General features: G+C 35.9%; 2 protein-coding genes across 2 annotated transcripts; one reads left to right on the top strand and one right to left on the bottom strand.

Annotated features, from left to right (window-relative positions):
* Positions 1-67: 67 nt before the first annotated feature.
* LOC120201382 (VAN3-binding protein-like) lies at positions 68-2051 on the bottom strand. Its single transcript, XM_039202006.1, has 8 exons — positions 1872-2051; positions 1663-1740; positions 1500-1568; positions 1063-1420; positions 761-928; positions 613-662; positions 472-520; positions 68-359 (listed from the first exon to the last, which is right to left on the bottom strand). The coding sequence occupies exons 1-8, from the start codon at positions 2049-2051 to the stop codon at positions 139-141; spliced, it is 1173 nt and encodes a 390-aa protein (XP_039057937.1). The 3' UTR covers positions 68-138.
* Positions 2052-9575: 7524 nt separating this feature from the next.
* Positions 9576-11156, top strand: LOC120201307 (WAT1-related protein At4g28040-like). Its single transcript, XM_039201942.1, has 6 exons — positions 9576-9787; positions 9870-9938; positions 10023-10139; positions 10226-10613; positions 10698-10846; positions 10931-11156. The coding sequence occupies exons 1-6, from the start codon at positions 9603-9605 to the stop codon at positions 11154-11156; spliced, it is 1134 nt and encodes a 377-aa protein (XP_039057873.1). The 5' UTR covers positions 9576-9602.
* The last annotated feature ends 1058 nt before the right edge of the window (positions 11157-12214 follow it).

The raw sequence follows: 12214 nt of genomic DNA, 5'->3' as shown, positions 1-12214 counted from the left end.
CTTTCAAGATCTAATAAGAAATTCCTTATATTTATGTTCAGAAAACACTTATAACAATGTAAAATCAATATACAATACTATAAAAAGGTATTTGAAATCGATCGATACATGCGGCGAATATCAGAAAACACAAGAAAATCAGTTCTTGTGGAACTGAAGTTGATATTTGGTAAAAGAAGTGGAAAGCATGAGCATGTGGCTAATGGTGGTTGCCCATGTCTTGTAACGCTGGTAATCATCCACCATGTCAAGCTTAATCGTCCCCGAACTCGTCGTCAACACAATTAGGTAGCATGTGTCTGTCATCTCATCGGCTTCGGGATCTCTGTACAACTCCGCATGCAGGTCCAGTACGATGCCTGAATCATAGAATCCAGATTTTGATCAAGTTTCCATGTGATCTTCATCATTAAACAACTTTTTTAAAGTAACGGAAATAAAAGAGGAGAATAATGACGGTGTGAGACTTACATTCTTTCTTGCTTTTTAAGAGGCTAAGCTTCCTTTGTTTAAGAATGACCTGAAAAATATATGCCATAATAAACTAATTATTTGATTCAGTGCATTTAATTATTGCTAATTGATTAAGGCTTCAGCGTCACTGTGTCTGACCTTTGATTCACCATCAAGTACTATGGACACTGATCTGACCTTGTATTTCCCTGGCGAGAAATCAGTGTTAGGACTCGAACTCGAAATCTTTATCTGTGAATCAAGTTCGAATGTTGAATTTTGATGATCAAGAGTGAGATTTACTAACCATCTGGTGTTTCTACGCCTAGCTCAGCACCCTTCGCCAGCATTGACCTGCACTTCTCGAACTCGAATGGAAAATCATCGGTGTCCTCGATTGGAAGGATGGGGGAACTATTATTGAATCTGTTCTTGCATCCTGTTCTTGCTTTAAGTGTAACAACTCCTTTTAATGCTATAACAATTATTAGAATAAAATCAAAATCAAAGAATTAAGTTCTAGCGAGTGTTATTCCTTTTCGAACTAATATATCCAAAGATCGCAGACAACGATGGGGAATCAGACATGGTATCTACGTTTACACTTACATGTGTTAGCTGAAGCTGTTAGTGTTAAGATATCATTTGCACTCGTACCACTCATGGCCGAACCTATAACACTGCCAAGCTGCTCCTTCTTAGCCCCCATCGCTTCTGCCACTTTGGCGCATTGTGCGGCAACCAGAGCAGCTGCCGAGGCTATTACAGCCTCCTTGATCGGGTTACAATCATTCTGTTTCGAGTTCTCAGCTGCAATCCCAGCCAGTGCTGCTGCTAGCCCTGCCACTGACATCGCAGCGTGCACTTCGGCTCTTTGTAGTCTATCTTCTTCCTTCCTCTTTGCTCTAATTTCCTTCAACCACGTCTTGATTGAAATGCCCTTGAAGGGGACTATCTTCCACGGCATCTGAGTACATCGGCGACAAGTCGTAAAAATTAATCTCTGAATATTAATGTTCTTATTACGTGAACGACAAGGTACCTACCCATTTCTTTCGAAAACAGCTGTTGTAATTCAGTTCTGGATGCATAGCTTGTTGCATCCATATCCATGACTGAACACAAAATGAAAAACTTAAATCTGTTACAACTTCGACAAGTAACGTCGGTATGTAGGTAGCATTAACGGAACAGTATCGTAGATGTTACCTTCACATCATTTGATTTCCATGGTGGCAAAGAAGACTTGAAATCAGTAGCATCAATCTTTGTGCTTTTCTCCATCCTCTGAGATTTAAAAAACCTTGAATTCAATTTCTTTTGGACGTCACTGAATTAAAATACAGTGTATGCAAGTAGAACATCTTATATATATATATATATATATATATACACACACAGAGTACTTCGATACTCACCGTGAACGACATCGGGGAATCACTCTCAAATGTCTTGATCGGGTTGTCTATGACGACAAGCGATTGATCATGTACCTCCGGTTGCAAAGCTTGAACCGCAAAGTCGCACCAAGTACGTGAAAGAAAGTCCATCGTCTCCGGGCATGCCTCGGAAGGCGATGGGATGGACTTGGAATCCATTGAATTAGGATGCAAAGGAAATACCTAAGGAATGGACTTAAAAAGAGAATGATTAAAAGGGTAATCGATGTAAACAACTCCCTCGACATTAAGCATATATAGGCCAAATCAGCATCACCTTAATGTTATGATGTGAGCTCACAAAACATGGTTCATGTGCATCCTTGTATCATAACCGTTGGTGGGCTAATAACATCAAATCAACCATACATACATCATATAAATATAAAAAGACCTATGTTACTCGAGTTATGTGTACGACTGTGAGTGTCAGGTAAAAATATATATTCTATAATATTATATAGATTTTTCCATGTATATGTGTCAACTACGAATGTTAGAGATGAATACTTTAATAAAAATGAAGTGTCGGAACATCATAGATTAAGATACGAAAGAAGGCACGTGGATCGGGAAGTACAGCTTGTTCCTGCCCTCACTTGCAGACAGAAAAAAGTTTGTGAAAAAGAAAAATCAGACAGATGGGGTGTAACAGTTGGAAAGGTTAACTAAATGTTTCACAAAAACATCAACATTGAAGAGTTGCAAATAAAAGGGGACCTACTAGGAATTATGAGAATTTTTAGAATTAAAATCAGATTATGATTGGGTGGGGAGGTGTCCTCTAAAAGATTGAATAAGAAAACTACACATGCTGGGCACTATAGTGCCAATGGATGGAACAGTGGAAGAAAAATTATAGGGTTAATACCCAAATTGGCCCTTATAAGTTTTGGGGGGGTCAAATTGACACCTCTAAGGTTATCTAAAGGTACAAAGTTAACCCCGAAGATTAATTTTATTATGAACCACTAAGATAATGACATGTGTCAGAATAATATGATAAAATTTATCAAGTTCAGAGATCGACTTTTGTATGAAACTACTAAATCGTATAAACCCAAACCGTAAAAAGAGGAATCAAAGAGGAGACCCTCTTCCTTTTCCATCTTTAAATCAAAACCATATGTTTCGGCTAAGCATGATGAAGATTCAGATCGAAGGGATCAAATAAAGGAAAAAGAAGGGATAAAAAGAATGTGAGACATTATAGCCTAAGCATGCAGATGGGGCCAAGATAGAGAAAAAGGAAGTGGACATGCATGATGTATGTCAATATGTCATTGAAGTTTAATAATTAACATTGATTAAGCATCATTGTTCTTAATTATTTGTTTGATTAGAATAGAAATTTTGCATGTTTACCAACAATTCAAATGATGTTGCTAAAGGTTTACTTTTTTTTATTAAATTGTGGCTAGGGGCGTCTGTTGGGTGGCTTTCTGTATAAAAAATGAAGATTGTGACCTTTATTGGAGAAAAATAGTTAACTTTGGGGTGTTCTCGTTAAAAAATCCTAATTATTTTGAAGATTAACTTTTGGGTTCCTGTATAAAAAATGAAAAATGTAACCTTTATTGGAGAAAAATGAAGAATGTCTGTTGGGTGTTCTCATTAAAAAAATCCTAAATAATTTTAATTTCTGTATAAAAATCCTAATTATTTTTATAGATATATAATATTTTTAATATAATTATAATTTACAACATAAAATATATAAATAAATGAGTTATCGTCCCCATTTTGCATCTCAACTTTTATATTTTTCTATTCCTACAAGTTTCAAACTTCATCGTGTGTTTAATTTTTTACTTAACTTTATTTTGATTAATGTATAAATAGTGTCTAATTAGAAAAACATAATTTATAAACACTATTTAGATTTAAATTTAATATATTCTGATTATTATTATTTTAATTATGCATTAATTATGATTTTTGTATAATAAGAATACGTAAATTAAACTGTTCATAACTAATTAGTTATGGACCTCAGTGGAGATCCAATACGATGGCTTTTGGATCTTTTACAATTTAAATCCAACTCAAAATATTTCCTTACGAGTTGTTTGATTTTACTTTTTAAATTTATCATTTTTCTTTCTATTTTGTGTTCCATATTTATGAACTTGTTCTATAATTAATAAAATAAAATAAAACATATGTATTATTCAATAAAATTACGGCGTTGAATCTGATTATAATTGGTTTGTTCATCATCACGTTAGTTGTTATGTATTTGTCGGAAATGAAGTGCTTAATTACCAGAAACCTAATACTGACAGAAGAAGAACCATTAAAGTCTCTCTCTAACAGTATCGGATGTAATTGTTGTCTACAGTGTATCGGAGTCTAAATCAGACAGATAATTATAATAATTTAATATTTTATTTTTTATTATGTCTTTATTTTATATATATATATATATATGAGTCGGGAGTAAGTTTTCACCTAAAATGTCGAGTCGCATTTTAAGTAAGATTGAATCTTCTTAAATTCGGGTCGGATGCGATTATAGGAGTTTACTTTTTGAGTCGAGTTTGAGTGGGTCAAAAATCCGATCCAACCGGAACGAAGACCGTCCCTGTGTGGCTGCAGGCTTTTTGTCCGAACGGCTTGCACGCAATGATTCTTTTAAGAAGTAGAGCATTGCTAATTGATGAGATCTTGTTTCTTACCGAACTTGGATCGCTTCTCTGGGTGAAAACAGCGGCAGAGGATTTTATACCGGAAGATTGATGATTGGATAATCTATGCAACGTATTCTTTTATTAAAGAATTGAACACAGACATCAAAGAATACATATTACGGGAAACATTCATCTGATCATTTACAACAGTAAAACGAACTAGAACCCAATATAAAACGGCAGCTGCTAGACTCCATAAAAAGCAGATAAACAGTGAAGCAAACTCAGTTTAGCTTGGAGAAGAAAAATATAATCAGCAGTACTTTGAAACAACGTTTCCCCATTAATCTCGGAAGAAGCAGATGGAAGCATCCTTTGCAGCTGCAGAAGCTTCCTTTCAATGCACGTTCTTACAGACTCGGTGCCATTTCTTCGGGTCTTTCTCCCTCTCATAACCAAAACCTTCCTTCTGAATCGAGGGCAACGCTTTGATGATCTCATTTTTTGCACTATAGAATTGCTGCAAGGGAGATTGGTGATCGAAAGTAGAGAGGGAAGACGTTAGTTTTATAGTGAATAATTATGCCCAAAATGCCACCACGTGTGTTTGCATCCATGTGTTAATTAGAGGTTCATGTATTTAAGAGGAGGAAGACAATTATTGATGTATAAAATAAAAATTAATTTATTGGATTAATCAAATTGTGGAGAAATATTGAAAAAGGCAGATGGGATGGTGTTTGTTTTTGGTAAAGATGCAAGAGAGGAGAGGGACCATCTATGGCGGTTGTAGCTGGATAGGTTGCCCAGGTATCTTTGTCACCATATAACTAACAAAGCTCCCCAGCTCTCTGAAACTGTTCACTTGCCGACATCTCGCGACTCATGTTGCTACTCTTGATTTTAGGTTATGAATGCCAAAATATAGAATGAGGTGCGAAATTAAAATATTGATAATGAGGTACAAACTATTGATCCTTCTTTGTTGTAAGACATTATTCAGTACACTGTGACCGATGATAATGCCCAAGACCTTGTTAAGGAAATCTCAAGTGAGGAAATCAAGGCTGTTTTCTTCTGCCAAGGTAATGATAAGTCTCCCGGCCCGGATGAATATACTCCTTACTTCTTCAAAAAAGCTTGGTATATCATAGGAGTAGATACTATTGCAGTTGTAAAGCAATTCTTCTCTGATTCTTTTTTTCTTCCAGCTTCTAATGCCACCATTATTGCTTTGGTGCCTAAGACCCTAACCCAAGCAAAGTCAAAGATTTCTTACCTATATCATGTTGTTTTGTCTTCTATAAAGCCATCTCTAAAATTCTAGTTAGTAGATTGCAATCCCTAATTCCTTATATAGTTTCCTTCAACCAAACTGCTTTTGTTAAAGGAAGAAGCATAATAGATAACACTATACTAGCCCAAGAACTAGTTAGAGGGTACAACAGGAAGAATATCTCCTCAAGATGCTATCTCAAGATTGATCTTCACAAAGCTTTTGATACGCTAAATTGGAATTTCATTTCATTCATACTGAAAGCTATTGGACTTCCAAGTACCTTCATTAACTGGATTGAACTATGCTTTTCTACAACAAGGTATTCTATTTCCTTCAGTGGGAGCCTAATTGGTTTTTTCAAGGGAGCTAAAGGTATTAGACAAGGTGATCCCCTCTCCCCGTTATTGTTTGTTCTCTCAATGAATATCCTCTCTGCACTCCTCAATCTATCAGCTGCTAGAGGCATTTTTTGTTATCATCCCAAATGTAAAGGAATAGGTATTACTCACCTATCTTTTGCTGACGATCTTTTAATTTTCTGCAAAGCCGCAACTGAATCGATAATTGGGGTCACTAGTGTCTTAGACCAGTTTTATGAGATGTCTGGACTCAAACTTAATGCCTCTAAATGTGATTTATATGCTGCTGGAATGCACCCATCAATCCTTGAGGACATTCAACTGATCACTAGTTTTAAATGCGATCTTCTTCCTGTCAGATACTTAGGAATTCCGATGGTCTGTAGAAAAATCACTGAAAAGGATTGCGGGGTTCTCCTTGATAACATTAGAGTAAGGTTGAATCATTGGTCTATTAAAACTCTAAGCTATGCATGAAGGCTTGAATTAATAAAAACAGTACTGTTTAGTATCTCCAATTACTGGTGCAGACAGATTTTTATGCCACACTCTGTACTAAACAAGATAGAGCAGCTCTGTTCATGGTTGTTCTGGAAAGGAGCTGACAAATCTGCTTCGGGTGCTAGAGTGAGCTGGCAGAATGTATGTCTCCTTAAATCTGAGGGTGGGCTTGGTATTAAAGACTTGAATTCATGGAACAAAGCTTGTATGATCTACCTAATTAAAAACATTCTAGCAGGTGAAGGCTCTCTATGGGTAGCTTGGATTAAATATTATGTTCTAAAAGACAACGATTTCTGGAACGTTGTCATTCGACCCTCTTATAGCTGGAGCCTAAGGCGTATCTTTAAACTCAGATTTGTGGCCTATCCCATTCTCAATTCTGGAGCAGTGAAAATAAAAGATATTTGGGATGCTCTACGAGATAGACGACCTCATGTTCCATGGCAGAAAATTATCTGGTTTCCCCTACATATCCCCAAATATAATTTGATTTCTTAGATGGCATTACTTGATAAACTTCCTACAAGAGATAGACTCCATCGACTGGGACTTATCACGGACTGCAAATGCATATTCTGCGATGATCCATGCGGAACTAGGGAACATTTGTTCATCCAATGCCCAGTGGCTGTTCAACTTTGGAATTCTGTTTGCTCACTCTCTGGTTTTCATTTTACAATATGCTCTTGGGATGTTCTTATTGTTTGGGCTTGCTCAAAATGGAAGGGAAAATCTCTTCTAACTTCCATTATGAAGCTCACATTTACTTCTCTTATATATACCATTTGGGATGAACGAAATAAACGTCTGTTTCAAGCAAGAATCATAAATCCTAAAGATCTTTTTCATGCCATAAAGGATGTAGTTGGTATTCAATTGAGAGATAGAAAAATAAATAGGAATGACAGTGTTAATAATTCTCTACTTGAGCACTGGGACTTGTATTGATTTTGATTCTTTTTGTTAGTAGTTTGTTCTTGTCCTAGTTGATTGTAATAGAACCTGTTCTTAGGTAATAAAAATGAAATTATCCAAAAAAAAAATTTATCAGAGAATATATATAGTTGAAATGTGTAAAGATGATTTTTAAATGAAGAGTATAGCATAATTTGAATCTTAAATCTATAACACGTAGTGAGATTCGTGCAGAGGTGTTCAATGATTATTAGAGTTCGATTGTACAACACAGCGGAAATAAAGGGCAGCCACCATTTAAAAAAAAAACGGAGGACTAATCCATCAACTTGATGGAATGAACGATCTTTAAATTTTTATATAAATTTTAATTGAGTCTTAGGTATGTCCTGACTTTGGATTGGAAAATTACCTCTTACCTAAATTTTTATATATTAAAAAAAAAAACCAAAGATCCTTTTTTTTATTTTATTTTTATTCTATCGGTGGTCTTATCTAGGGATGGGCATCTAACCCGAACCCGACGGGTTCCGACCCGACCCGATCGGGTCGGATTTTTCTAAAAAAAAAAATTTGGGTTCGGGTCGGGTCGGGTTTTTTTATGTGGTGTTCGGGTCGGATTCGGGTTTAGGGTGAAAAAAATCCGACCCGACCCGGGAAAAATATATAATTTTACCATATATATTTAGGAATAATTACAATAATACCCCTCCATATATTATTTTTTCAATTTAGTCACTGTTTTTATTGAATAAAAATAATTTTTTATTATTATTTCGGGCCGGATCGGGTTTTTTTAAACTATCTATCGGGTCGGGTCGGGTGGACCAAAAACCCGGCCCATGCCCATCCCTAGTCTTATCCATGATCGATCAGAAACTTGACTTTCAGGTTTTCAGAATACTATTGAGATTATACAAGCTCTTCAAGCTGAACTCTGAACGGTTCTCGTTGGACTTCAATTCGCCTAGGAACAGGAGTTTGAATTTGTGCAAAAGCAATCAAGCTCCTAAATGCATCGAACACAAGTCTTAGTCCATTCTCTCTAATTAGATTATTGACAACCTCAGACACCGCAAATGGGCTACGAATATTATATAGATTCCTCGTTACTGTAATAAACCAACAGACATGCTGGCGAAAAGTATTGATCCTAGTAATCTGGATATCATTCACTTTACGTCCCCACTGACTAGAACAATTCCTCTGCTAGCAATGGATGCCTTGCATCTTTCAACTGTAGGACATTAGCTCTTTATTAAAGAGAAAAAGGAAACAAGTTGGTAAGTTATTTTATATTGTTTGAGGTATATCCTCTATATCCTTCTTTTTCACCTTCATCTCAGAATATTAGTCTCCATGTGCTCAGCGTGTATGTGTAGGCCCAAGCTGTCTGCGGCGAAATTAGGATTACAATGGTCTTTAAAACGAAAAAAATAATCAAATTGCCTTTAATCTCTTAATATTTAATTAAAAATAATTATATTTAAACACATAAGCCTTTTTAATTGTAATAATAATAGCAGTATCTATCGACTAATATTTAACCAATTAATAAAATTATATTTAAATTTTACTTCTTAACCTAAAAGAATTCCTTATTCCATTCATGCAAGACAAAGCCAACTCATAAAACGTATAAAAAATTATTATATCACAGTAATGACAGATAGGTCAAATCTCCAACTCAGAAAATCCACGACACGTTATAAGTTCCATGCATATCCTAATCCAATTGTATTGAAGGATAATATATACATAAATGATAAACTCCAAACCCAATAATTTTCTTTATTTTAGTTTCGACGATAATAACAATGTGAACTCGCCGCGTCACCTCAAAAGATAATATAATTGTTTTCTTGGCACGTTATTGTTTGTTTTTTTCTTAATCACGGTGCATTTCTTTTGACTCGGTTCACCACACCAAAACTTTAGCAGCTTCTTTCATTGATCTCCTGCTTTATAAGGCCCATAGATATTGAAGTTTTTAGGTACCGAAGTTGCAGTGCTGAAAAGAAATATGGGAAGAAGAACAGATGCTTACTTGCCTGCTATGGCCATGATCGGACTGCAATTCATCTATGCCGGAGTAGCTCTATTCACCAGGGTTGCTCTGGTGAAAGGGCTGAGTCCCAGGGTGTTTGTTGTCTATAGGCAGGGTTTTGCAACCTTGCTCATTGCCCCTATAGCTTTCGTCTCAAGGAGGTAACTCTGCAATCTTCTCCTCATGCCAGACGAGTTATGTATGTATATTCATCTCTCACATGGTTTTTGTTGCTGTTGGCAGGAAAAACTCATCAAGGAGCAGTTTGGGGTTGAAGGGATTTGGATGGATATTGTTTGCTTCTCTTCTTGGGTGAATGCCGCTGGCTTATTCTATTTTGTTTTCCTTTTATCATGGATGAATGAATGATTCATTTTCTTTCGTTTGTTTTTGCAGTGTTACAGCCAATCAGAACGCATATTTCGAGGGGCTATACTTGTCGTCTTCAACAGTAACAAGTGCAATGACCAACCTAATCCCAGCAGTCACCTTTGTATTGACTGCCATTCTTGGGTAATTACTAATTAAAACAATTCATAATACACCACAATCTGGGAATCTTTTAAACTTTCCTGATAAGCTGATCTTGATATGATTAGGCTGGAGAAACTTAACATACGAAGCCTGACAACTTTAGCCAAGATACTAGGAACTGTGATCTGTGTGGGTGGAGCCATTTCCATGGCGTTGCTCAAAGGTCCAAAGCTACTAAACACACAACTATTACCTCCAAAGTCTTTGTTGGGCACTGGAGGTGAAACCTGGTTGATGGGGTGTCTACTTCTGCTTGCAAGCAGCTTTTTCTGGTCACTTTGGATGGTCTTGCAGGTACCAATTTCAGCAATCTGTCCAGATCATTTGTATTCATCAACTTGGATGTGTTTCCTGGCCACACTAGAATCAGCAACAGTGGCATTGTTGGTGGAGAAAGATGTAGGAGCTTGGAGTCTGAACTCATATCTAGATCTTTATTGCTGTTTATATACGGTCAGACAATCATTCTCCTATGTCATCGTTCAATTCCAAAAGCATTGGATCTTAAAATGAGTTGAAAATGTTTATTTTTTTTAGGGAATGGCATTGGCAGTGTCGTTCTTCGTTCAAGCCTGGTGCATTTCACGACGAGGTCCACTCTTTGCTTCCGTGTTTAACCCTCTATGCACTGTTATTGTCGCGGTATTTGCTGCTGTATTCCAACACGAGGAGACATACACAGGAAGGTAAAACTTCAAAATGAACAGATTTACACGTTTTTTTTTTGGGGAAAAGATTGATTAATATGTGGTAATATGGTTTTGGATCAGCTTGGTGGGTGCTTTTGCGGTGATTGTGGGTTTGTATATTGTGCTATGGGGTAAAGCTAAAGACCTTGAACAAAGGGAACATGAGTCGGATCCAACGCTGCTGAACGACCAGACAAGGGTGGTGCAAGATGTGTCATCTGACAAGAGTTGTCAAGTTGATCTGGAAACACCACTTCTGCCTGATAAGTTCACCGACGGTGATGATATGGGGATGAATCAGAACTGACAAGATTGTCGTTCAAAGTTTTGTTTTTGATTTTTGATTAAATTATGAATGGATAAGATGAAGATATTCATATTGTTTTATGTGGTGAGTATATAGTGAACTCAACTTGCATGGCACCCTGCAACTAGCGTGCATTCATATAGTTGTGATATTATTTTATATTGTTAATTATATTACAGATAACATGGATTAAACTGAAAATGAATCTTGAAAATAAATCTTGACGTTGTTAATGAAATAAATTAAATTAGAAAAATTATTCTATAATAAATCTAGATAATTTTTAATCTAGATTAAGAGATCAAATACTAATAATTAAATAAAATATATATTATGGACATCATGGTCCGAGTTCAATGCCACGAGCCCACAACAAGATGACTCAGTTTATCTTTTAAAATTTATTAAGAAAATCCCTTTTGGGAGATTCACCCACCACAGCCATGTATACGACTCGGGTCAGTCCAAATTAACTCAAAGCAAAGCCTTGAGAACCAGAAGGGCAGCCAAAGAAAAATATATTATATCGACTCTTAATCAATATTATCTTGAGTCATATTTTTTTGTTGCATAAAAAGTTTATAAAGATGTAATGTAATTTTCTTAATCATATAATTGATTTATACCGATCGAATAAAATATGAAGGTTTTTATCAGTAATTTGTTGTAGAATACAATTATTCATTGTTATTTTGATCCTCGAATTAGGATTAAAATTGTTATTATATTAAACCGTATATCAATTTTAACATCGACATAACTTATTTATAACCATATTTTAATAAATATGGTTAAAAGTTGTTGTTATGAATCGATTTGTTACGTCTTGTTGTGTTGCTTTTGGAACACTTGGAATAGACACAACAATTGAACTCATAACATCAACCTCAGCCTTCAACCATGTTTTTTTAATGGCAGAGAATGCCAAATCACTGCAGCAAGAATTTTCGGTTGCAAATCCTAGCTCCATATCCGTCTCCATGGCGTGGTAACACGTGATTAATTTAGTTAAATGCTTGCATGCCATGCACGTAAACTCACAGACTGTGTTGAGTCGA

Source organism: Hibiscus syriacus, unplaced genomic scaffold (genome assembly GCF_006381635.1).
Source record: "Hibiscus syriacus cultivar Baekdansim isolate YM2019G1 unplaced genomic scaffold, ASM638163v2 tig00007179_pilon, whole genome shotgun sequence".
Classification (NCBI taxonomy): domain Eukaryota; kingdom Viridiplantae; phylum Streptophyta; class Magnoliopsida; order Malvales; family Malvaceae; genus Hibiscus; species Hibiscus syriacus.
Note: the sequence above shows the minus strand (reverse complement) of the source record. Positions and strands in the feature narration are given on the sequence as shown.